Source organism: Scylla paramamosain, chromosome 21 (assembly GCF_035594125.1).
Source record: "Scylla paramamosain isolate STU-SP2022 chromosome 21, ASM3559412v1, whole genome shotgun sequence".
In the NCBI taxonomy this organism is placed as follows: domain Eukaryota; kingdom Metazoa; phylum Arthropoda; class Malacostraca; order Decapoda; family Portunidae; genus Scylla; species Scylla paramamosain.
The window spans coordinates 15,243,223-15,270,193 of NC_087171.1; the positions used below are offsets into that span (position 1 = coordinate 15,243,223).

The 26,971-nt window shown below is 41.8% G+C and overlaps 1 protein-coding gene across 1 annotated transcript; it reads left to right on the forward strand.

The window, feature by feature from the left end:
• On the forward strand, positions 1-26,207 carry LOC135111090 (uncharacterized). Its single transcript, XM_064024021.1, has 4 exons — positions 1-581; positions 22,178-22,414; positions 22,858-23,003; positions 25,159-26,207. The coding sequence occupies exons 1-4, from the start codon at positions 548-550 to the stop codon at positions 25,264-25,266; spliced, it is 525 nt and encodes a 174-aa protein (XP_063880091.1). The 5' UTR covers positions 1-547; the 3' UTR covers positions 25,267-26,207.
• Positions 26,208-26,971: the final 764 nt, after the last annotated feature.

Sequence of the window (26,971 nt, forward strand, 5' to 3'; positions counted from 1 at the left end):
AGTGGCTGCCTGATAGCCGGTGAGGTGTTGGTGTAGTTTATGCACTCCCGCTCCCCGAAGACTTGCCCGCCTGGATTTTTACCCACAGCACCTCAGCACCTCTGAGAGCACGAGTGAAGTGACGGAGAGGAAAGGAACGATCCAGTGACAACGCAGTGGTTCACTTGTTGTTTGCAAACAAAGCCAGAATTATGGAAAAGGGAAAACCGACCCAAAAATTATAGTGAAATCTCTCTACAGATTCGAAGCTTCATGCAACGTTTTTCGAGACCAGTTCCTCGAGAGAAATTTGTCTTCATTGTGTCCCAAGAGTGTTCCAGTTCGTGGAAAAAAGACAACACCAGGAACTGAAAACTGCATGAGCCGTGATGGACATTAGGCTGGAAAGTCTCGTCAGCAGGAGGTGTCGTGCGTGACATTGTGTACGCTAGACGGATTAACTAACACCTAGGGAAGGTATCCAGGCAACGCCGCCTGGAGCCCCGAGGTGCCTGTGGCGCCTGAAAAACCCAACGCCTCCCTCGGCCTGCCCACTCAGCAGTCTGCCATGAAGGGTCTTCCAACATGCGTCCCACACAGCTGTAAGTTTGCCGCTGTCCTCTTCCCACCTTACTGTGCTGGAAATGTTGTAATATTATGCCTTTCCCTTCAAAATAAACCCGAGTGTAGTGACACGAACTAGAATAACAAAATCAAACTCACGCCCCTGGTGCACGTGCCGAGCAGACACGTGATTAGGCAGAGCATGTGTTGCTGCTCATGCGTCAAGTCATTGTAACACACACACACACACACAAAGAGAAAGACATAATAACTCCTCATAATATGTCATTCAGTATTACTCACAAAAACACAAGACAAACAAGGGCACCGGGTTCAGTCCCTGCATGTTTCCCTACTTCATTTTTTCCCTCTACCTTACCGCAAGACCCTTGACTTCCGCCCCCATTTGAGGGTCAGTGCCCCACCACCCATCCCCCAACCTTCCTCCCTGCACACCTATTTTTGTATCTCCATTCTTGTAACTCACTGCGGCTACCTGTAAAGCCATTGTTTTTTTTGCCATTATTATTATTATTATTATTATTATTATTATTATTATTATTATTATTATTATCATTATTATTATTATTATTATTGTTGTTGTTGTTATTGTTGTTGTTGCTGTCGTCATCATCGTCTTTATTATTCGTTTTTATTACAATGATCATTCCTATTATTGTCATTGCCGTATTTTGTTGGTTATTTCATACCTAAATATTAATTACATCCCAGAACATAACACCTTCAGAGCGACACCTGAGCCAGGGAGCACATGAAGGCCAGCGTGAGTGTTGCTCCCAGTAATGATACGTGACTGAAAGCACGAAAAGCCAACAAGTCAATAAATCTCAACAAAGTCAGTCCTCTCCCTTGACTTAAGAGATCCGGAGCTTATGGGCGAATCACGATACTAAGACTGACTTCCATATCAACCAACTTGGATGAACAATACTACAGTACTTGAGGGGTCAGTGGTGGTCCAAGATACTCCTGGCTGTAAGATGGAGAGGGGGAGGACTACAGCAAGAATTGGAGGGAGGGAGACAAGTTCCTGCTGAGAAGACTGGACGAGAGTAAAATTAAGATTGATCACGTGAGACAAGGTTGGCTTTTGCTACAGGGCGGTGGAGCAGATGTGGGGAGAGGGGGAGGCTGTAAAGGTGGAGGTGATGCCTAAATCAGGATAATGTTAAGTATGTTGAGGTCTTTGACAAGGCTGTGGAGGACAAGGCTGTGACAATGCTAGGAAGGGTGCTGGGCGAGACGTAGATGCAGTGGGGAAGGATGGAGAGCACTGGAGGCTGGGACAAGACAGAGCTATGGTAGGGGCAGGAGGTGTTTTTACAGGCACGGGACCCGCCACTCGAGCGTCACAGTTAGGTGGCCTTGTAGGGCTGGTGTCGCCTCGGGGCTGCCCGCACTCACATTTACACATTAAAGTTCATTGATCACGGGCCCGTTAACGGCATCCCGGCCCTCCCTCCCTAGTTAGGCTCAACCCTCCCATATTACCCTCCATTCCCTTGCTTGCTCCTCTCCTACCTCTCCCTCCCTCTCTCCCTCCCTCCACTGCCCTTGTCTCTTAGATCCGTATTCCTAAGCATTTCTTCGTCTTATCTCTTACACTTAACGGACTCCACATGTACACTGGAAGTTATTGGGATTTTCAAGGATGATTTCATGATTCTAAAGATAGCTTAAGTAATTATGTACCGTCAATAGGGAAACCACTCATGAGAATTGACCAGTTATCCTCATGTTCTTTTGAAAATAATGCTAATGACAAAACAAAACTTAAAAAAAAAAAAAAAAAAAAAACGCACAAAGGTGAGAGTTTCTCCTTACGCAGGTCCAGAGACAATCCTTCAAGTAGCGTCACCAAAAGATAAATTACACCCCAAAATAAAATACTGTACATCCGGCTTTTGCAGCGAGGCGAGAGCACATACATGCAGCTCAGTGACGTCAGGAGCGGCCTCACGCACACCCCGCGGAGAGTGCATGCAGTGAGGCTGAGGCATGACCATCTAGAGAGGATCTTACCACATTACCAACTTGTCTTTCCCTTATCACGTCCTGCTTGCGATGGCTGGATGGCCGTGTACAGCTTCCGCAGACAGGAACAAAGGGGTGCCGTGGAGGAGTGTGGTCAGAGGAGCAGGAGGAGGAGGAGGAGGAAAGAAAGTGAAGAAGTAAGGATAAGAAGGGAAGTAAGGGGAAGAGAAAAGAAAGGGTGACTGGATAAACATGTACAGCTTTTGCAGACAGGAACAAAAGGCTGTCATGGGGGAGTGTGGTGAGAGGAGGAGGAGGAGTAGGAAATAAAGGGTAAGGATAAGAATGAGAAAAAAAAATACAGGAAGAATGACGACCCCAATGCTGACGATCATGACGACGACGACGATGATGATGATGATAATGATGATGATGAGGAGGAGGAGGAGGAGGACGAAACAAAGAAATGGTAAAATAAAGTTACAGCGAGCCATTGAAAAACACGACTACGACAAGGACGACGACGAGGAGAACGACTGCAACTACGACGACGACGTTTCATCCAGTCCACGTTATTATTATCATTATTATTTTTATTATTATTGTTATGATGATGATGATGATGATGATAATGGGAGTCACAACATTAGCCCATTACTTTCACAGCTCGTAGTTAATAAGCTTGTAACCAATGTGTAGTTAACAAAATTAAGATTATTTTTTCGCGTGTTGCTTGGTCATTTTTTTCCTTCTCTGTCAGCATCCAAGTGGCATTATTCTTACCTAAAGAGTGATTGCAGTCAATCTGTCCTTACGGCTGTTCGCTTTAATCCTATAAATCATTTTTCCAGAACCGAGTCGCTGCTGAAACTATTTTCACTCAATTTCGTCAGCGGGTACGTGCTTAGTAAAAACAAGGTCTTAATTAGCGAGTTCCTAACTCCCTAACAGACCTTCGTCAAGCTTGCGAGACGATGCTGTAAAGCTTCGCTGCAGATTTCAGCATCTTGAAAGTTTTAATGAATTCTAGTTTTCATTCTTCTTTTTTAAGACAGTGTTGTCGTTATGCTGCATCATCACTGCTCTTTCAACATCAACTTTGTTTGTGCTAAGCCAATTACTCTTTCATTTACTCGTCAATTCAGACTCAGCTTTCGTCTTAATGAGAGTTATATATGTTGGTTTTGTCAACCACATTAATAGGACAGGCAAGCCTTGCTACAGGAACTGTATCTTTACCAGAGACACTGCAGAAGGCTCGAGTTTGATGTGTAATACTTCTCAGTGAACCAGGAAGAACACAGAAACCTTCAATACCTAAAAGAAAAAAAAAATCATCACCTGAGCACAATCTTTCACACAAGTAGCATGACGCACCACACTTTCATCTTAACCACAGTGCGCCAGTCTTCTTTATTCCAAACTTTTGGTGTCCTCCATTGATCTCACCTGAGAGTTTGATATCTCGACTCTCATCTATCTCTATTGCTTTAATGAAACCTGTCCCGAGTCGTGCGTCAGCGCTTCCTTCGCCACACTGGTTCCGTGCAAGCGCCTCCAGTCTGTGCATGGAGTGTGTCCTGTGAGTTTTTACGTTTTGTTCGCATCTTTCTAGGAACAGTTTCAGATACATTATAATATGCAAACTTAAGGGTTCTTCATGTAGGATTTTTACGCAACCGACCTCCTTATATGTACATCAGTCTAATTTATAATGCATGCTAGAACAAAACAAACAGATGAGTGGTGGGCGTGTGACGTAAACCTTTCTGCGCACTTCAAGCAAGTCCTATACAAGTTGTAATTGTTAAGGCAAATGATAATATGTACTGTTCATACTTATTTCCTCTGCCACTTATGTTCATTATGATGATTTCCGTAGACGAAGTAACTGACAACTCAGAGTGACCTTGAGCAAGCACGGGACCACCAGGGCACGGGGGCACGAGGGGTGACAAGGCCTGAGTCGCTGTGTGAGGCGAGTGGGACACCGGTTTATTTTGACTTGATAAATTCTATGTAACTGTTTGTAAAGGTTCTTACATTTAAAGGTACTTACATTCTTACATTAATTTTTTTTGTCGATGTATATATCAACAACATTAGCCTGCATTACTAGTATGCATACTGGATATACTGCAGAGTGATTTCCGCACAAGAACATATTCAGCTTACACTTGTGCTATTTCTAAAACATGGAATGATGTCAACTTTAACTAGTGATCAGAGGAATTTTCAAACATTCTCAAAGGCAGAACTCTCCACCTCACAGCGAAGTGCCTTCCCTCACGCCCATGTACTGTGCACCGCCACTTTTCTTACAAGGAAATCAAAATTATGTCCTTGAAATCACTGAAGGTAAATCGAGGTGAAGATTTTGTTCTGGCTCCTTTTCTCACGTCAGTGCACAAAGCGGCCCGGTGGTGCAGGAGTTACCGTGCCTGGCCCACACACGAGAGGTCTTAAGTTCGAATCACGGGTGGAAACAAATTGAGAGTTTCGTTTCACGCCGCAGCGCTGTTCACGGGGCAGCGAGCAGGCACGAGACGCAAGGCGAGGGATTGTGACCTTGTAACCCGGCAGAGAGCGATGGCTAGCAATCTTACCTTCATGTGTGTGTGTGTGTGTAGAGAGAGAGAGAGAGAGAGACCAGAAGTGTTTTATGCCATACCTTGAGTTGTAAACAATGAGGAAAAAATAGTAGTAGTAGAAGTACTGTAGTAGTAGTAGTAGTAGTAGTATCATTACGGTTGTTGTTGTTATTGCAGTTAGTTATTGTTATTATTGTTATTGTTACAGCCATTATAGCAGTAGTAGTTGTTGTTGTTGCTGCTGCCGTACAAGACCTCGTGCTAGCAACAAACACTCCAAGGCTCTCGTGACGTCAAGCGGAATCACTTCACTATAAGGCCGCCAAGTTAAGAGGTGCAAGTTGCCACCGAGTTATTTACGATGACGGGAGATCACGATGCTCCTGACCTACCCCACTCGGGAACCCTCACAGCGACCCGTGCAGGCACAGAGTGGGTATAGAGCGGGTGCAGTCCGGTGAGGGGATGAATGTTCGCCCTCTCTGGTTAGCTATTGTAACTCTTAATGGAAAAATACTAGTAGATATACAAATAGATAGATAAATAGATAAATACGAGTAAATGGAAAATACTAAATAGATAAATATATAGATAAGTAAAGAAAGAAAAAACAAACAAACAAGAAAAGGAGATAGAAAAACACATGCAATAATAGAAAAAAATAGATATATGATAGACAGATAGATAAATAAGTAAATAAATAGATAAATAGATAAATAGAAGGATAGAATAAGCTGCCCATCATCACCGTTATCGCTTTTCTTCTCAATTGACACATCCCAGTTCATTTTTTTTTTCAATTCATCTATTACCGTATTGTTTTTAATTTCCCATTTCATTTATTGATTTATCTATTTTATCATAACGCCATGCAATCTTCAGACATACAATTACATCGCCCTCATGCCTTACTCCTTATTGAATTCATTAGAAGTATTTTTTTCTTTCTTTCATGTTCTCATACTTGCATCGAATCAGTGTGGGAGTTTGTTAGGCATTAAAACCGTTTCACTACAACATGCAACAGTTCAGGACACTAAGGACAATGCATGGAATCTTTATTTGTACCTGCATGAAAGAAAGGGATAAAAAAAAAAGAAAGTACATTTTGCAGTTTCTAGGCAGTACAATCTTTGCAAGTGGAACAAGAAAAGATGACTCAGAATGGTTAGTAGTTAAAAAGAGATGTGCCAAATAACAATAAAAGGGTTAACTTAGCGTTCCTCGACCTTGTACAAAGTAACTCTGTAGGAAATGGACAATGATTAAAAATGTGTGTAGGTAAACTGAAGAAATATGCACATAGGGTTCATGTGCTTCAAGTAGTAGTAGTAGTAGTAGTAGTAGTAGTAGTATAGCAGGAGTTATGCATGAATCATATCTTCTGGTCATCAAAATTCCTGAGTTTAGAGAGAGAGAGAGAGAGAGAGAGAGAGAGAGAGAGAGAGAGAGAGAGAGAGAGAGAGAGAGAGAGAGAGAGAGGGAAGGAGGGAGAGTGAGAGTAATATTACGTCTCGGAGTCTGAATGGTAAGTAATTTAGCTGCTTACATTAATGTGCACCTTAATACTAGACTGCAGGCTGTAGGGACTCTGTTATCCTTGGCTAGTTGTGCCTTGGTTCGAGTTAGTGACCTCAACACTCGGGGCTTTACCCAACGGCGGGCCTTGTTAACTTGTGCGTCACTCCAGAAGGTGAGAACCCCCGCGGCCTTGGCTTTCATTGTACCCTCCAGCTATAATGTTCATTGTAACTTTGGCAATGCTTCTCCCACCATTAAAATTCACTGGTAATAAGAGTACGACACTGGTATTTGAGCATTTCGACATGACTAAGCAAAAACGGAAGGTACTGGAAGGTTTAAACTGGCAATGCTCTTTAAATAAATGTACCGCAACCTTGCACTACACTATTCTATTAAACTTTAGGAGAAACCATGACAGTCAGAGATCATTAACTTGTACATTGTTTTAAGAGGGACAGTAAAGGGGACAGTGCAAGCAGGAGTGACGTACGTTCTCCGAGGCTGATGGGTGGAGCAGCAAGTTTGTCGTCTTAACAAGGACCCACAGAGACCCTTGGAACTCTCGTCGCTGTGTACAATTTCCCACCATCTAAGTTACGGGAGGGATTATGATTCCACACCGTTCTTGCCTCAGCACACATCTTCCCTTCTTCTGTCTGTCTGTGTACCACTTCCTCTTGTCCCCAGTGAACGCCTTGAAGCACTGTATCGATGTTTCAAAGATTCACAGCTGACAGCTAAGAGGGAGAATTGACAACACTGTCCAGGCCGGTAAAGTCCCCGAGAACTGATTTGTCTATTAGTGGCCGAGGAGTTTTGCGGTTTGAATTCTTGGTATTTTGCGGACCAGTATCCTGTTTTTGGTTACCACGTTCTGACACACACACACACACACACACACACACACACGTCATATTGTACTTAAATATTATAAATCATTCCCTGCAGAACAACATAATTGAAAAACTATTAAACAATATCTGACCTAACCTAACCTAACCTAACCAAATCTAACCTAAGCAAACCTAACCTAACCTAACCTAACCAAATCTAACCTAACCAAACCTAACCTAACTTAACCAAACCTAACCTAACCTAACCTAACCAAACCTAACCTGACTTCACCAAACCTTACCTAACCAAACCTTTATCTTACTTAACTAAACCAAACTAAATAAACAGCTGTTATAAAATCAAGATCACCGGTCAATGATAGACTAAATAAAAACACTGTATGATGATAACTTAACTACATCCTATATCTTTCAATCTACGTCCGCAAAGCTCGCACGGTCTGGCATCAACCTTTATATTTGTACCTAGAACGCATCCGCATCCAGACATCACGTTTTCTATTATGTGGAGGCAGGTGTTAAAGTGCTCAGCGTGGGGAAGGTGTGAGCGCAAGGTGTCACCCGTGGAAAACAGTGAAGGATATACAGTACTCCTTTTCCTCGTTTTTTTTTTTTTTTACTTGTTATGCTTTGAATCGCTTCTTAGGTCACTCTCCTCTCTTCCTTTGCGTCCTTAGTGTATCAATTTCTTATTTTCCAACACTCGACCAGAAGTATTTTCGTGGGGCTCACTATTGTGCTGTCTGTCTCTCCAGTCAGTCCCAGTACTATTTCAGTCTGCCTTCTGACTCCTTTCTCGTTTCCCATCTCTCTACCTCCCAAAATTTCTTGCTCCGAGGAAAATAAAAAGGATAACATGTACTCGTATTAAGGATGTCATTAGAAGATTTGATCAAGTAAAGAATGATATTTTTCGCTATCAGTGGGGTTATGAATCATCTGATACTAGTAAGTGGAAATAGATAGGCAAGTGTCATACAGGGACTGCCACGTGTAAAGGTCTGACGGCTTCTTGCAGCTTCCCTTATGTTCTTACTCAGTACCCAGTGGTCCAGATGGCGGCACAAATTTCTAACCTATCGTGGAGTGCAGCCGTCACCCACACGTCTCCCACACTCTACCTTTGATTACAGCTTACGTAGGTCAGATGGTGTGAGTCAGAAGTCAAGTAACATGCCGTACACACTCCCGCTTAATCTTCAGCTTTTCATTCTTTTAAATTTAAACTATATCTTATTTTTGTAACTTTTACCTTTCATTTTGGCAATACTAATGTTTCTATGCAAATCTACATTTCAGGACCATATTTCAATCACTTCACGACTCCTAACCAGTACTGTCACTACATGTGCATGCAGAAGCAGGGCAGTCAAGGTCGAGTAAACTTGACTCGGACCACGGCGATCACTGTTCTTGAGATGTGATCTTTGAGCGTCCTGTCAGGGGTTCGATTCCATGGCCACTCCCTCTCATGACTTCATTTATTAGATCAGCACCAAAAGTTCTCTGTATTGAAACCCGAGGCGTTACATTTCGACCCAACACAACATGAGAGCCGTGTATACATACTCGTAGGTGTAAAACTTTTAAACAAATATGTAAATAGATATATAAATAATGATATATGAATAATGATTTTATGAATAGATAGAAAAATAAATAGATTAGATAAGTAACTCAAATAAATAAAATAACGATAGATAAGCAAATAGATAAACAAAAACACAAATAAACTCAACCAAAATACTGAATAAACACAGAGCTTTAAAAGAATCAAGAGCAAAACACAGTACCATCCCAGGCCGTGAAGACTGAAACAGTCATTACAGCAATCACTAGACCAAACAAGGCGAGGCTAATACACGCCTAACTGCTGATTGAATTGCTGATATCGCCAGGGAATCTAAAGCTTATCACCGCTACAGTGCACGTTCAAGCCATCACATTACCATAAACATTAATAAATATAACTCTAACTCTTCCCCTACCATGGCATTGGTTCCAGTTTTCATTCAAGATCGAGTGAAATTTAGCATGATTTTTTTTTTTTTTTATCATCTTTAGAATTTTCACGAACTACAATTTTATCTTTAAGCTTAGCATGGTAGTTTCCTTTTCTTTTTTTTTTCTTTTTTTATAATGGAGTTATAAATCATGTCTGTAATCTTTACTTACTATAATTTTATCTTAAAGTTTAACAGGATATTTCTTTCATAATAGAGTCAAAAACCGTCTCTAGAATTCTCACACACCAGAATTTCATTATCCACGCTAGTCTGAGCAACACTTTACGATTTCACAGTGTCTGGCAGTCGTCTGTGGCCCTAAACGTATCATTGCTAACACGGTTTACACGGGCACCTATTACTGTAATGAAAACACCTCACACAACGAGGCGCAAAAAAGCAAATAAGGAACAGGGAACTCACTACGAAGAACAGCCAAGCGAGGGTGTGAACCACGCAAAGGTGAACGTGATAAGGCACACAGCAGCAACACGGCATGAAGTAACGGTGCAAGGAAGAAGGCTGAGAACACGTCTAGGCGGACACGTGTTTGGGAGAGGTGAGCAACACGGGAAGCGCTGACACCCACACTTCCCAGCACTAACAGTGAGATAATGATTGCGTAAAGGAAGACAAGAGAGTGGGAAGTTTGTACAGAGGAATTCAGAGAGGAAAACCACGGAATGGTAAAGCAACTGGTAGGTTATGTTGGGTTTTGTAGGTTGTATAGTGCTCTCTCTCTCTCTCTCTCTCTCTCTCTCTCTCTCTCTCTCTCTCTCTCTCTCTCTCTCTCTCTCTCTCTCTCTCTCTCTCACACACACACACACACGCACGCACACACACACACACACACAAAATACAGTATAATGACACACAAATCTAAATATAGAAAGGAAGGAAGGGAGATAGGAAAGGAGGGAGTGGGGAAGGAGGAAGGGAGGGAGGCAAGGAAGAGTCTTTAACCTTCACCTCCTTCCTCCGTGGGTTACCTGGTCAAGGCCTCATTGGATGAGAAAGGACGAAGAGCGAGGGAGGAGGAGGAGGAGGAGGAGGAGGAGGAGGAGGAGGAGGAGGAGAGAGAGAGAGAGAGAGAGAGAGAGAGAGAGAGAGAGAGAGAGAGAGAGAGAGAGAGAGAGAGAGAGAGAGAGAGAGATGGGAAGGGAGGAAAACAGACATAATAATAATAATAATAATAATAATAATAATAATAATAATAATAATAATAATAATAATGAGAAGGAGAAGAAGAAGAAGAAGAAGAAGAAGAAGAAGAAGAAGAAGAAGAAGAAGAAGAAGAAGAAGAAGAAGAAGAAAAAGAAGAAGAAGAGGAAAAGGAAGAGAAAGGTGAATCACTAACACTACCACCACCACCATCAACAACAACAAGACCAAAAAACACAACAACCTTTAAGAACCTGCTTTAAACACACACACACACACACACACACACACACACACACACAATACCAATGAAAAAATAACAGGAATAATCTTTTAAAACAAACCAGTCGGATGCAGTACGTAATATTACATCATTGCATTAAATTATATACTGTAGTGTGGTGTATAGCAGTGTGATGTGGTGTGATGCGGTGTGGTGTGGTGTCGGGAGGGGTCAGGCAGGGGAGTTTTGTCTTGGCGGAGCAAAGGTAGCTGGAAGAGGCTGCACGTGGGCGCGGCGAGGCGGGCCAAAGATCAGAAGGGTGTGGCGGATGTTTTGGTAAATATTACTTAGAGGGAGAGAGGGAGACAGGGGAGAGAGATTGAGTGAGGGAGAGAGGGAGACAGGGGAGAGAGATTGAGTGAGGGAGAGAGGGAGAAGTTGGGAGGGAAGGGGGAAAAATTGCACAAACTGAATGAGAGGTGTTTGTTTTGAGCTACCCAGTCGTGTGTGTGTGTGTGTGTGTGTGTGTGTGTGTGTGTGTGTTAACTACTTCATACACATGCACTCCACACTAAAACCAATCAAATATACATCCTGTCCGTTTAATTTTTTTTCGACAAACTCCATTACTCTACGTTCCATTGTTCTATTGTTCTCGTATTACATTTATACACCATTTTCTCACTGCCTGGCGCATGGGTGTTAGCAGTGGTGGTGGGGTAACGGGGGTAGAGGCGGGGGCAAGGGCGGAAGACCAGTAGGCGGACAGACCGGTATAGCAGCAGCAGTAGGATCAAGCAGAATGGAGTCAGAGGAATACGGTTGATGCACCATGACAACCTTTACAATATTTCACACAAACACAGGACAATATTCTGAAACACTTTTGCGCCTCACCTCCACAACTTTCAAAAGGCTCCCCTACAGTTGAAGTTACACGGGTTTTTAAGGATGTTTTTTTTACGGTTTTGGTGACAGATTAACAAGATTTCTACGTTATTAATAGTTAAAGCACTCTTGGGAACCCGGCTTATCATCCCTTTGGTATTTGAAATTAGTCGTGGTCAGACAGCAGAGCGTTTCTGAATACGGCCCACAGACACACACACACACACACACACACACACACACACACACACACACACACACACACCTGCACAACGGATGCGGCTAGTCTCAAGGTGAGCCAAGCATCGGGCTGCCGCGGGTCCTAAAGGTCACACTAACTTAACGCACAAACACATTACAACTTTTTGCCCCTTGTTAGAGCTTAGGCGTACTCTGCCCTGCCCTTCTGAGCCCGGCGTCCCTTATTCTTTCTGCTCCCCTGCTACGCTTTACGACATGACAACACAAAGCAAGATGCAAAAAGCCAGCAGCCCTGCGCGTGACAGTCCTCGTGTAAAGCATACCTATATCTGTCATCCAAGTTAATCAAACCATGTAACCCTTTTTTTTAAGAGAGCCCCATTGATTCGGCAATGATAATAACCTGATTACTGTTTCACTTATCTGCTACTCTAGAAAGGATCACGCTACACAACTTTCCTACTTCAATGCATGTAATTTTTTCGACGCTATTCTTGTGCTAAGTTCTCGTAAATATTTCTGCAGCGTACAAAGACAATATTAACCTTCTGTTTTCTTTCTTTTCTCTCCTGTGTCACCATCCAAACAATTTTTATAGAGTCAGGAAGGTTAGCAAAGGATGACCATGGCTGTGAAAGGGTTAAGGTTAGCAATTTGGAAAGGGCGAGAAGCAACAAGTTGAAGCTTCGTATATTAGAAAAAAAGAGAGGCAACTTCCTCTTGTCTCTTTTTATTTTTATTTTCCTAATTTATTAAGCTTCAACTTGACTGCTTCTATCCCTTTCAATATTCCTAACGCCCCTCATGTCACTTCACTGCATCAATCAAATGTAAACACCTTTATCAGCTCAGAGAAAATTAGACGGATTTATGGATGGGAACGATAGGTGGAAATAGGTAGGTATATTTCATACAGGGACTGCCGCGTGTAGGCCTGATGGCTTCTTGCAGCTTCCCTTTTTTCCTATGTTCTTATGTTCTCTTACTAGGGTTTGGTGTGAACACTGACTTAGACTACAAAGAGCGATGCGAATACAACTCAATTAATAAATAAATAAATGAATAGATAAATAAATAAGTAGTAACTGATCACTAGGCCTAACGTGACTAATTTCTTTGACGCATTCTTTGACCTTTTGGGAAGCAGTAAGTTCAGCGGCCTTTTCTCTCTCTCTCTCTCTCTCTCTCTCTCTCTCTCTCTCTCTCTCTCTCTCTCTCTCTCTCTCTACTCCCGTTGGCCAGTCTCCTTGACACGAAAAAGAAAAAAAATCAATCAAGCAATGAATCTTCAGCGCCACTGTGACTTCCGTTGTTTTGCTTCTTGAACAAAATAACACATAGAGGTTGTCTGGGTTAAAGTACAAGCAGCGGTGCGAGTTTTCTTTTTTCTTTCTTTTTTTATTCATCTGTTGGTCAGTCTCCTTGACACGAAGAAAAACAAAACGACCAATGAATCTTTAACGATATTGTGATTTCCATTGTCTTGGTTCTTAATTAAACAAAACACGTCAAGATTGCCTGGATTACTACAAACAGCAGTGCAAGTGATTCTTTCATGAATAAAAAATAAATAAAATAAAAATCGCATAGCAACTGAGCCCTAGATTCCAGTTGCACCTCGACCGCCACAGGATGCCGTAAAATTCTTAGATAACTAAATTCGTCTGCTGCCCGGGAGAGTAGCTAGTAGTTGCCATGCGGGCGTGGCTCACCAGAGAACAGCCACCCAGGACCAGCAACACACGTTACCTCAGGTGCTTTGCTACAGCAGCGTCTACGTCAGGATCCCTCTCCTTCCTTCATATCAATTGACGAAGGGCACTAGATAAAGTAGTGATTATTTTTTTTTTTTTTATTTATTTTTTTTTTTTTTTTTTTTGGTGTGTGTGTGTGTGTGTGTGTGTGTGTGTGTGTGTGTGTGTGTGTGTGTGTGTGTGTGTGTGTGTGTGTGTGTGTGTGTGTGTGTCTGGCGCATCAACAACAAAGGTTAACAAAGGCGCCGAAAGCTTCACATGGTGCCGAAATATATAACTGCATAAAAATACTAGTAATGTTAAGGTGGGAGGTAAAAGTAACAAAAAATAAGTTATAGTTCAAATCTAAAAGGATAAAGATTAAAATTTAAAAGCTGCAAATCAAGCATGCTCGAATTTGAACTAATATCACCGTAAAAAATATAGAATAATAATAATAATAATAATAATAATAATAATAATAATAATAATAATAATAATAATAAACAAAAAAAAATCATAAACACCGACAATAAAGAACAGGGCGGTTCAAAGGATACATTTCCCAGTGGCTGCACAATTTAATATTCAGAGGTGGCTAGTGAGCAAAAGAAATGTCTCAGACTGCTTAAAGATTACAGAATGACGTGACAAGTAGCAGTGCACGGATTAGTTTCCCGATAACATTACTGACTGTCGGACTGAAGCATCTACTCTGATCAGTCGTTCCTCCTGACTTAAACCAGTATTATGAAACACTGCTCTCTCACAACGATTATTTTCAAAGGCTACAGACATAATTAGCTGAGTTTTCAAGAGTGTTTCTTCTGTTAATAATGTAGAAAGATCGTTTATCTGTCACTAGAACCGTAAAAGCGTCCTTAAAAATCCGTGTAACTTCAACTACAGCCTTTTGAATGTACAAGAAGGAAGAAATTAAAACACAGAACGAAGTCGAAGCCAAGATGCGCACTGAATAACATTGAATAACACTATAGGAATGAACAGTAATTGCGGGGACCACCCAATAACCAAACAAACAACCAGCACGTAACGATCGAACCACATAACGACCTCGCAACACAACCGGATAGATTATTAAGTCACGCTGGTGTTGCTTGCTCTGTGGACAGATCTAAGGAAGTGTTATGTATTATTGGGATTATTCTGCACCGTAATTTTTTTTTTTTTTTTTTCAATATGATGAGAATACTGGAAGGAGTAAAAGCCATAAATGCGTATTTTCAAGATTTGTAGAAGGATTTTTTTTTTTCAGGGAGTGCATAACTCTCTCTCTCTCTCTCTCTCTCTCTCTCTCTCTCTCTCTCTTCATGCCCTAGTGGGTAGAGTGACGCTCTTGGGAATATTGAGTGTTGGACGCCAGCGCTCAAATCTCACTATAGCTCTCTTCCTCTCTCTCTCCCTGGAAACTTATTTTTTAGGCAGGCTATAAAACTATTAACAAACTATAACACAAAGATAAGTCTCAAAAAAGTTACAGGTGATTGTGGAAAAAAAATAATAAAGTAGTGAAGGGGTTAAACTATCATTACACAGCACGCCACGTAACTGCCTCACACTTCGCGTATGCACCTCTGGCTGCGCTCAGGAAGGAACAAACCAATGACTTGCTTCTTAGGGTCGGAGGCAGAGATGGTAGTGGTGGTGGTGGTGGTGTTGTTGGTTAATATTACACGCACTGTGGTTAACCTGAGACTCGTTTGGAGGACTCTGGATCTCAATACAAAGAACGATACAAGAGCAGGGAGAACGCAACACGGGGAGAGAGAGAGAGAGAGAGAGAGAGAGAGAGAGAGAGAGAGAGAGAGAGAGAGAGAGAGAGAGAGATTACAGTAGGTACACTTTTTTCACTCCCTCTCTCCTTTGCGTACACACACACACACACCTGTACGTACTTAGGTATATTTTCATGGACATTTGCAAAGCTCCAAGTTTCTCTCTCATACAGGAAGACAATGAGAATATTTTTACTTTGCGAATACTTTCATAAACATTTTGAGGAAGATAGGATTTGGTATTTGATTTGGCAAGAGTTAATTATCTCATTTCTAGCCTTTTCTTGTTGTTGTTGTTGTTGTTGTTGTTGTTGTTGTTTCTTCTTCTTTTTCTTCTTCTTCTTCTTCTCCTTGTTGTTCTTATACTCCTTTCTCCTTGTTCTTCTTCTTGTTCTCCTTGTTTTTGTTCTCCTTTTTGGTCTTGTTCTCTTCATTCTTTTTTGTTCTTGTTCTATTCCTCCTTCACCTCCTTGTTGTTGTTCTCCTTCTTCGTCTTCTTCTTTTTCAATCCTTTCTCTTATTTAATTTTTCACAAATATAAACATTTTCAAGTATTTTTATTATTTTTTTAAAGGAAAGGCGCGGAAAGTTAAAGGACCATTTTCTTTTTTTCTTTTTTTTCTTTTGTAACCTTGCGTCAGTTTGCTTTATGGGTAAAGAAAAGAAGCAAGCAAGGAAACAAACAAGAAATAAAGAATAAGAAAGAAAGAAGTTAAAAGAAAGGAGGAAAAGAACGAAAAAAAAAGAAGGAAGGAAACAAACACGAAAGAAAGAAAAGAAAGAAAGAATGAAATGAAAAAAAAATACAAAAACGAAAAAAAAGAAAAGGAAGGAAAGAAAAAAAATACTTTGCAACATATAACCTATTTCTCTATTCACCTGAAATTAAAATCTCCCCGCCTCCGTCCTTGTATTATTTGACTTTCAGGCCAGTTTTGAGACCCCTTCCACCTCTTTTCCATACATTCAACATCCACCAATTCATACAACCAAACTCCTCACCTAATAAAGCAAAACAACCCAAAACACGCCATGACAAACTTCACCCTCTGCAATGACAATAAAATAACAAAAGGTATGAATTCCTGGAGATTCTACGTCTTAGGAAAACTGGTTGCGTTACTGCTTCGCCCGGAGTGCTTTGGAAGGCCACACGACAGGGGGTGTGTGTGACATAAAGGCTCAGATTGTACGTTGGGTTCAGCATTTTGTATCTTGCGTGTTTCATGTGTTGCGTGTTGGTTTCTGTATCAAGTATTGTCTTGTGTGTCTCAGGTGTTCCGTGTGTTCGTGTGTCTATATGTCTTATGTGTTTTGTTTTTCTCATTTTTGGGGATATGATAGGAGGTTGTATTGTATGTTTCTTAGGTTTTAATTGTGTTTGATATGTTTAGTGTAAGAGCAATTTGTTGGGGTGTGCTTGTTATTGGAATTATAATGCTGCGTGGTGTGTGTTGTGGTCAGTTAAATGAGCAGCTATCTGTCTGTCTGCTTTAAGGGATAAAGATTACCAGATTAGAAGATTGGAAAGATTACCAGTGGATGAAAGAAGTGGGATGAAAGAAGTACAGCAGAAGGTTATGTAATAGTTTGGTGGGCGGTCCGCTTCACTTATTACAGGTTGATTCCTTGTTTGTCGTTTCTCCTGTTGTTTTCATCAAGTTTTATTATATCATATATCTATTATATTTTTGTTAAATTTTATTACCTATGTATGTCATCCCGGCTCATAAACTTTATCCAACTGCCTTTTTGACTAAGCACCAACTAACAGAAACACAGAGATGATTATTCGGGATTCCATGAGTATTTCTTCCCTTTAATGTTACGTAATTCTTGTGGAACGATCATTTATATCATCGAAGTACCTTTCAAAATCACAACAACTTCCACTAGAGCTGCTAAAAGTAGTCGGAATAAGATGGACGTGAAATGTTTAGGAATCTGCTCGCTGTTTCTCACCACACTTACTCGTTCCTCTAAGATGCACAGCGAAAAACAGGTGAAATGAATAAGTAAATAAATGATGAAAGGAAGGAGTAAATGAATAAATGAATTAATGAGTCAATAAATAAATAATCTTTCTTCCTACTTTCCCACTATCTCTGGCAGCTGTTCGTCTGTGTTAGTTTGTTCGCTCGAATTTGTTCTCTATTTACGTCTTATTTTAATATTTCTTCTACGTACTGACACCCTCCTCTTGTCCTCTTGAGGTGACGCAGCAAACACCACCGTCACCATCATAAAAACATGTTCTAGGGAATCCACTGAAGGAGAAACAAAAAAATCTACACTAACTTTGTCAACAGTGTCACCTCTGTCCGCCGCTCGTCCATTCTACGTAGGCCACGCCAGCAACACTTATCTAATCATCTACGTCTCTGTCTAACCTGCCTTCCTTCACCATTCCTAATTTTGCCATTGTGTAACGCTCTCTCTCTCTCTCTCTCTCTCTCTCTCTCTCTCTCTCTCTCTCTCTCTCTCTCTCTCTCTTTCCATACATTATCATTAACTAATTTGTCTATCATTCTTACGTTGTCTTTGTGTAGAGCTCTCCATAGATAGAAAGATTTTATTGTCCACAAAATTATGAACAAACAAGGCATAAAATATATAGCAAACATTATTGTTATTGAATCAGGATGTACGTAAAAGGAATAAAGAATTTTATAGTCTATTTAAACATGGATTGATTCACTGATTAAAAAAAAAAAAAAAAAAGAAGGAAAGGAAAGGAAATGTGCCGTAACAACACGGTCATATGGCGCCGCAGAGTGAAAGGGGAAGGGAAGGAAAGCAGAGAAAGGGAGAGGAACGGAAGGCGATATCTCTGACATTCTCCAGTCCACCAGCGCCCAAGGGGGAGCGGTTGGTCCAAGTAGCCGACGGCACGGAGCCCTCCAATGACAGGCGAGCCATCAAGGAAAGTGGCACCGCAGACCGGAAATAATAACCATCCTAATGTTACCAAATACCTCAAAATAACTTGTTAACTCTTAATACAAAATACGAGTAGCAAAATTAAACATTACCTGTTCAGTGTATGACGCGTCCCATCCATCCCCAGTCTTCCTTTCAATTTAGTCAAGAAACAATAAAATAATAGGCACAAATCAGCAAATCATGCCCATAATTCGGCACTTCTTTGGTTAACAATCTGTATTCTAAGACGTTCTGTCCTCTCATAAGTACTTTTAAAGGCCAAAGACATTAGTCGAGTTCACATAGGAGTTTCTTTTTTCTCTCTAATGATGCAGAATCCCTTTTAAACTATCACTAGAATCATAAAATCACCCTTGAATATTCTAAAAACTTCCACCAGAGTAAGTAGTTCAAATAAGACGCCGAAACGTTTCAGAATACGGACCAGAATGACGCAGGGATTACATGAGGCCGGTTCGATTCACTGATTGACTAATGAAGCTCGAGTCGCCGCAACATCATGGTCATATTGGCGTCACAGGCTGCGGTGGAACAAGGGAGAGTTATTAGGTTGTCCAATCTCTAGGGGGAGGGTCAAGTTTCGAAGCTCCACGTGTGGGGGTGTGGCGCTCGAAACATGATACAGAGGCACGTGAATAATGACACGACCATCTACGCAAGTTCACAATGAAAGGCTCTTGTAATGAAACACTGTCAGATCCACATAACACACACACACACACACACACGCACGCACACATGTCATGCTGGCCTCCATAAACCGGTCAGTTGGGTTCAGTTCCAAACCGGTTTCGGAATCCAGCCACCTGGGGCTCAACACTCCACCCACGCAGTCTCCATGACGTCACCAGTATCCCGATCCATTGCATCACCACTACCTTGGGCACGAGACCATGTGGTGGTTTATTGTTATCTCCGCTTTCCTGCCACGTCGCCTCGTCTCGCCTTCCCCCCGTCGCCTCACCGCCACGGTCCATCTCGTAGCTTGCCTCGCCCCCTCTGTCTTCTCCCAAGGACAATAAGTTTTATTTTCTAGGTTAGTGACGAGGGCGCGTCTCCAGTGGCAACATTGCGGCCATACGCTTCTCACATCCCGAAAAGCGTGTCGTCTTCTCCACAAAAAAGAAGAAATAAAATATTCGTTAAGGTTGGGAAGCGGAGTGAAACCGGTTTTTCGTGTTGCCATGCTGCAACTTCGTCACTCCAGTATTACTGGGAATCTGAAAAGTAGGTCTCTACAGCAGTGTTCCAAAGCCTCGTGTCTGCTGCCGCCTCAATGTGTCCAGGGAAGGGCAGCACTGGTCACCTCGCAGTGCTCAAGATGCGTGAGTCGTCCCTAAGGGCCTGCCACATACGCACTTCTAAGTCTTGACAAAAAAAAAGCAAATAACGTCGAACCGGTTACCTGGGGGGCCAAAAATGATGCCGCTGTAATGCACGTGGATGAGGCAAGGCAGCTTTGTTTGTTTCCTGCTTTGTGCAGCATTTCTCCGTCACCAAGGATTTAAAAAAAAAATATATATATATATATATATATATATATATATATATATATATATATATATATATATATATATATATATATATATATATATATATATATATACGAGTATATATATTTATACTTTTTTTCTTCACTCTGGCTTCACGAGAAATCTTAAAGCCTTGTTTCCTCAACATCAGGAATGAAGTTTTCGAAATGCCGTGTGTCCATTATATCTCTTTCCTAGCATCTTGTTCTCCTTCACCTACCCGCACAGTGTATTGGTGGTTGGATTACACATTGAGTACTGGCAGTTTTCAGCTCCAGGATGAACAACGTCTTGGCGAATGCACCGCGAGAATGACTGATACTAACCATGACACTCACAGATCCATAAAGGAGAGGAGGAAGCGGAGGAGGGTGAGGCAAACGGAGAACAGTACTCTCTAATTTATGATAATGCAATGTGATTTAACACTTTGCTCAATCCAAACTTGGAAACAGTCTTCAACAGTAATCTTGGGTATAAAGCATTGCTGTCTTAGAGTAACTTTTTTTGTTCATTTATCTTTTTACTATTTTTTCAAGAATTTCACTTCATCATATATCGCCGGTGCCGGTGCTGGTACCTGTTCACTAGTCTCGAATGACAGCGGCACACGCTCAAGTACACTTCTAAGCACCGCATCTGTTGTACAGAGTCCCCACTACCAATGAGGGACGGTGAATCATCTACAGTGAGATAAGCGTATGCGTAGCAAGTGTGTGTGTGTGTGTGTGTGTGTGTGTGTGTGTGTGTGTGTGTGTGTGCGTGTGCGATTTTACCTATTTGTACATTCCAAGACCGAGTCAGCTTCGTAGTTTTGCGGATCTTAAATCAAATCACCATATCTTTCTTTAAATTTATGATTATTGCTTTCAGTCACCACTTCCTGTGTGTGTGTGTGTGTGTGTATGTGTGTGTGTGTGTGTGTGTGTGTGTGTCTCTGTGTGTGTGCGCGCGCGCGCGCGCAATGTTAATACAATGTCGGAAGGGTGGTCCGGCGGGAAGTAAAGGACGAAGTGGGCGGGAGGGTGAGCGGCGGGAAGGGAAGGGGTGACGAGGCGTGACCTTCACTGGTTCCTGGATGAAGGTGACCCGGGCTGGGAGGCTCAGTGTCTGCTAAGTGTCACCAACTCAAATAATTTCACGGTTTCCTTCAAGATTGTATATGGTCTTGCCCTCCAGCCCCCCCTCCCTCTCTCTCTCTCTCTCTCTCTCTCTCTCTCTCTCTCTCTCTCTCTCTCTCTCTCTCTCTCTCTCTCTCTCTCTCTCTCTCTGTGCTTATATAAAACATAAAATGGCTCGAATTTCGCAGATATTTTTTTTTTTTTCCGAGCTTAAGAATAGGTTGCGTGAACTAAGCTTATCAAATATATGTAATTTCTTCTACTCCAACACTGAAAACCTCAAGATAGGAGGTTGTTCGTTACTCAATCGTCACTTTCCGGGTACATATCTGTATTTCTTGTTTCAGTTTCGGTGTTAGGAGTGAGTGGTGACATCTGCAGCACACCTCCCAGATGCCAGTAGCAGGCTGACACCTTTTCCTCAAACTGATCACAAATGTCGCCAGAAAATCCATACGTGTTTGTATTAATCTTCGTATTTGTCAATTAAGCGCTGCAGCGGAAGCCAAAGTGGTCCCCGGTGACTGATCTCAAGAACTGGTGATACATGACATATAGACGGACACACAAAATTAATGATGCATGAGAAACAAACAATTAATCGTTATGGGATTACGATGACTTTTTTTTTCCAAGATAAGGCACCATCAGAAAAGGGTAATAATAATAAAGAAAGAATACCAAAACAATGATAATGAAGTGATGGCAGGGAAGTACCACTGATCCACATCTCAGTGTCTGGATTGGACTAGTTCCCCATCTGGTCTAGGATTTTCCCAGATGAGAAATCGCATTCGTTTGGGGTTCACTGATTTACAGATACTTTCATAACAGTGGAGTAGCAAGAGGCAGAGATCACGATTGGGTTTCATCTTCAGATTAGTTTGATCCTTAAATTTTATTGTACGACCAACACATTTCGGGTTATTTTCATGTTGGGCATTGCCATTTCCCAACGCATTTCCTTGTTTCCCAACTCACGTACACAAGATATGCAGCCTTCTGAGAAAACTGAGTACCTGGGATGCTGCCGCCCCAATACTGACTCTCTGTGTTGTTGTGACAGTGATGCGACTGTGGACGGTGCTGTGGGCGGCGACGTGGTGGTGCGAGCTGACGGACGCCCTGGGTGCGCCCCTCCTGGGACCAGACATCATGAGCTTCGGATCCCTCCCACCGCTCAGCCTGTGGCAAAACGGCGCCTTCCCACTGGTGGCCGCCACGCCGCCCCAGTCGGGCCTCCCGGCACCCAAGGGCACCGAGTTTGATGGTCCAGACCCTGGCCTCAACGCAGCCATCATTAGTGAGTCCTTCCTTTTGCTACTATTGTATTACTCGTATTGAGATGCATCGATCGAGTGATTGTTAGACAGTTAGAAATATATGATTAGTTTAATTGACTGATTGCTGAGTAATTCAGCAGTAGAGGAACATTAGGATGAAGAATGATAGCAAAGTACGTGAGTGAGATGAAGGTAGCTTCTATTTGGCATAAATTATTCCACAATCATTTTAGTCAAAGCAAGAGTAAAAGGAGGTGTCAGGCTCCATTAATGGTACAAATTCAGTGGTGAGGCGTGCATCAGATCGAGTAACCTTGAAAGTGAAGACTGCAAGGTGAAGGGCGTGGCAAGGCGGCTCCCAGATGCGCAGAGTGAGGATCCGCTGCACTTTTTAGTCACACCGAAAGCGTTCTGAGTGGTGACTGGTGAGGAGGCAGCTCATCAATTCTCTCGTGTGCTTCAGATGTGCCGGTCGACCCTTGCCCGAACGGCTACCGGAAAGATATGAACGAGAAGTGTCGCCTCATGTTTGGATACGGGCCCAACCCTTTCTTCTCATTCACCCCCGAGAACTTCAAGGGCGACCTACAGTTCTACATGGGCCATCAGGTGAGTGCCAGGCTTATTCATATCTGTTTGTCCAACCAACGCACTGCGGCTCAAGGTTACCTCTGAAACCTCAAACCTGGAAGAGGTATTTTTATACTGGCTTCCTTCCTTACCACGAGAGAGAGAGAGAGAGAGAGAGAGAGATTCAGCCATAACCTTACAATACGAGTAACTTCATAATACAACTACTTCCGGATAGTGAAACTTTTAATTTCTGACCTTTACAAAGTACTAACTGACGAGGGTTTCACGACGCATTGCATGAGAATGACACAGCGAGGCATTTACTTAACTGTGAACGCTCTAACATCGCTACATGCCATCACTCACACTGTAGGGAGGAAGGTGGTGAGCCTTGCGTTGATGACAGGTCGTTTATTCACATTCTAGGAGTCTGCCTCGTCACCCTTCTTGTTTCATGCGGTCAGAGGAAACCAAGCAGGGCCTGCATTCCCACAAGTCTTGGTGCTTCATCTCGATTACTTTCAACAGTTTCTTAGTGGAAGTTATTGAAGGTTTTCAATGAGGCTGTCATGATTCTAATGATCGTTAATGATGATTCTATAACATTAATGGGATAGATATACTCAAGAGAACACGATTAATCATTACTGTGGCCTTAGAAAATAGTTGTAGCGAAGGCTCTACCATTAATGAGATAATAACATACAAAAGAACACGATTAATCACAGTGGCCTTAGAAAATAGTTGTAGTGGAGGTTCTGTGTTTCAAAATACGGGTCCTGCCTGTCAGAGTGCGTGGCAGCCATCTGATCCACGCTGCCTCATTGTTTATTTATCTATCTATTTATTTACTACCTTCATGTCGCAAAATCTTAAAATTAGGAAAACTTTATATTCTCATAGAGAGTTGCCGAGACCTGCTGGAGCGGGAAATGCATACGCAAATGAACAAACAAAAACATACAAGCAAAATTCTAAAGAGCATGTTCTGACTAACAAAAAGTGGACGAATTTTCCCTCATGGCAGCCTTCTGATCCACGAATTCTAGTAAACCTGATGGCAACATTTCAAATACACCCATAAACCGATTTTGTTGACCGTGACGCCACCCAGCGATGAACATGCATGTCCAAAGTGCAAATTACTAAGTGAACGGGTCTTTACATATTGACTCTGGCTTCAGCTCGAATATGGAGCAGGTCCAGACTCATGGAGTAGCCAAAAAGAGGCTTGGCAGGCCCTGCTTGTGTGTGGTTCAAGCTAGCGAGTGACAAAAAAGCACATTATCTAAGTCTCTTGATCTGAAGTGTTCCTTTATTATTTGAATATCTTCGTAAAAAAAAAAAAAAAGAAAAAAAAAAAAGAAAAGAAAACAGGGTGTAAATTCGGTGTCTTTCAGAGGATAACACTGAAATACATTCTGCAATAATTCCAATTTGATTTGCGGATACTGTCGTGGATTTCTATCGTATCCCTGTGTAGCTACAGTAGATTGAAAATTAGCACTTATTAGGGAGCCGTCAACCTTCCCTCCTCATCTCTAACTGAGGAACAAGAGCGAGTCGCCAGGTACATAAGTAGAACTAAAATAGGAGCTAGGAAAGGTTAAAGGTGAGCAGCCTTCAGTAATGCTTCTTGTGGTGGAGACAGGATGCTACGCTAAGACATTGGAAGGGCGTGTGATTCGTGAGATGTCCAGGATGGCCTCCTCGTGAACCCAGGGATATGGCGAACTTAAAGTTTTCGGACAAGGAAGGAGAAAGAACGGGGTGTAAATGAGGCGGTCCCAAGCTTCCCCTACCAATGACGAACGCAGCGCCAAGGACTGTAGCTTGAAGGGGCGAGTGGGCACCTGTTTACAAGGTTATACACGGGAGCCTTGCCAGTTATGCCATTACGGGAAATGTAAACACCGATCCGAATGACACTCGTGTTCTTCATGCCTCGATTATTGTTAAAATGTCGAGAGAGAGAGAGAGAGAGAGAGAGAGAGAGAGAGAGAGAGAGAGAGAGAGAGAGAGCGTTCCTCTCATTATCAGTAAATTTAGCATGTTAAGCATAACTTCCCTCTATGTCTATGTACTCTACCCATGGGCTTCATACAGTTAATTAGATTGTACTTCAAATATATTTAATTTGTCAGGTTAATAATAAGTTAACCAAGCAATTAATATTGTTTCCCTGACGCAGGTTGCAGGACCGAACAGGAGACGCGCGCGATTACGGAGACCAAGACCATCTCGACTCAAGCCTAATTCAGCGCCTAAGAAGAAGCAAGCAGAGGACGATGATGACTAACTGCTGCCCGCGCCGCCGTGTCGGTGGACTTTTGGGATCCCAGTACAGTGGCATTTCCTTACCGATAATACTATTAGAATTATAAGAATATTAATGTAGCTGCTGTTTGGGCAGTGTATGGTTTCCAACCGTGAATAATGGCAGGTGAATGAATTTAAGAAGCTGTAGTTGGTTTAAAAATGTTGATAATAATTACCAAAGCCTCCGCCCTCGCAACGACGGAAAGCATTGTGTAGAAGTGTCCGCGTGTGAGCCATTATTCAAATATTCATGTATCCTACCTCAACACTGACGACTGTGATGAGGAGTCTGATGTGCACTGAAGACTGACGACCATTGGGAAGAAGTCGCCCTCACAAGTATTACCAGGATGGCGCCAGGCTCACCCTCCCGCGGCGGAGCTTCAGCTCGTGGCCCTCCCAGTCTGCCTCCAATGGCGTCCAGCGTGACTCGTTACTGCGACACACAGTATATTTATTGACATGTTAACAGGTGTCTCAACTGACTACAGATGTATATATATATTTTTTTTCTTCATCAATTGACTCAAAGGTGATTAAAAAAAAAAAAAAAGTGTTCGTATAATCGAGTCATTTTGTCACTGAAAGCAAACCAGTCACACACACACACACACACACACACACACACACACACCATTAGTAAAAATAAAAAAAAATAATAATAATAATAATAATAAATCAAGAAATAAAATCACCAAATACTGTAATGAGTTTTATCGATGACTTGTAGATCACAGGAGCAAGGTAAACATTGTGATGAATGAGTTGTTTTCTCTGCTGTCTACACACGGGAACTGTTTACTGGTTTGTCTGTATGTATGCATATGTTGTAGTTTTACATGAAGACATTATTTCAAGGGAATACAGTGTATTAGAAATAAAATGTCCGTCTTAAAAATCTTACTAGTAAATTACATAAAATGTTTATTCATTTTCCTCATCCAGAAAATACATAACTAGTAGGCTTCAAAATTTTACTTCAAAATTATATGAAAGAATTGGCTCCCAGATAAAATATTTGATGAATGGAATAGACTCAATAATGATGACAAAAGGAAATACTAGATAGGTAGATGTGTTTCACTCAGGGTCTCACCGTGTAGGCCTCATGGATGCTTGCAGCTTCCAGTATGTTCATCTGTTCAAAGGATGGCACAGTGTGTCATCCTTTGAACATATTATCCCAAAGGGATAATATCGGCGGAATATCAGGCCGGTAGCAACACACGTCATCAGGCTCATGGATCACACACTCACGGTCCTGAACAAAGACTAACACAAGAAGTAAACACATCTGGTTGACAACTGCTCCTAGAAATGACAGGTATCCGACCTCACTTCTTATAGAAAGGTTAGTGATCAAAGAAACTAATAAAACGATAAAACAATTATAGGGTCCTACTACCAATTAAAATTAAAAATAACATCATGAAAAACACAGGTATAAAGAACGTTATTTTTAGGGGGAACCAACATAAGCCTCCAAATTGTTTACAATCTCCAAAAAGATTAAATAAGGTAAGAGGATACTAAATGAAGTCAAAAGATTACAAGCCCTGCAACAGCGGACTCATATTACGCCAGTATAAAGATGAGGATAGAGAAAACTTAACTAAGTCATTTAAGAAAGATGTTAATGTATTTTAATGATTAATTGAAGAAAGAAAATAAATAAATCCGAAAAA

Excerpts from the sequence above, each read along its gene's own strand:
- LOC135111090 (XM_064024021.1), top strand. The coding sequence starts at position 548 with ATGAAGGGTCTTCCAACATGCGTCCCACACAGCT. Across the intron at positions 22,415-22,857 it reads CCTCAACGCAGCCATCATTA|ATGTGCCGGTCGACCCTTGC; the intron begins GTGAGTCCTTCC and ends CGTGTGCTTCAG. Across the intron at positions 23,004-25,158 it reads AGTTCTACATGGGCCATCAG|GTTGCAGGACCGAACAGGAG; the intron begins GTGAGTGCCAGG and ends TCCCTGACGCAG.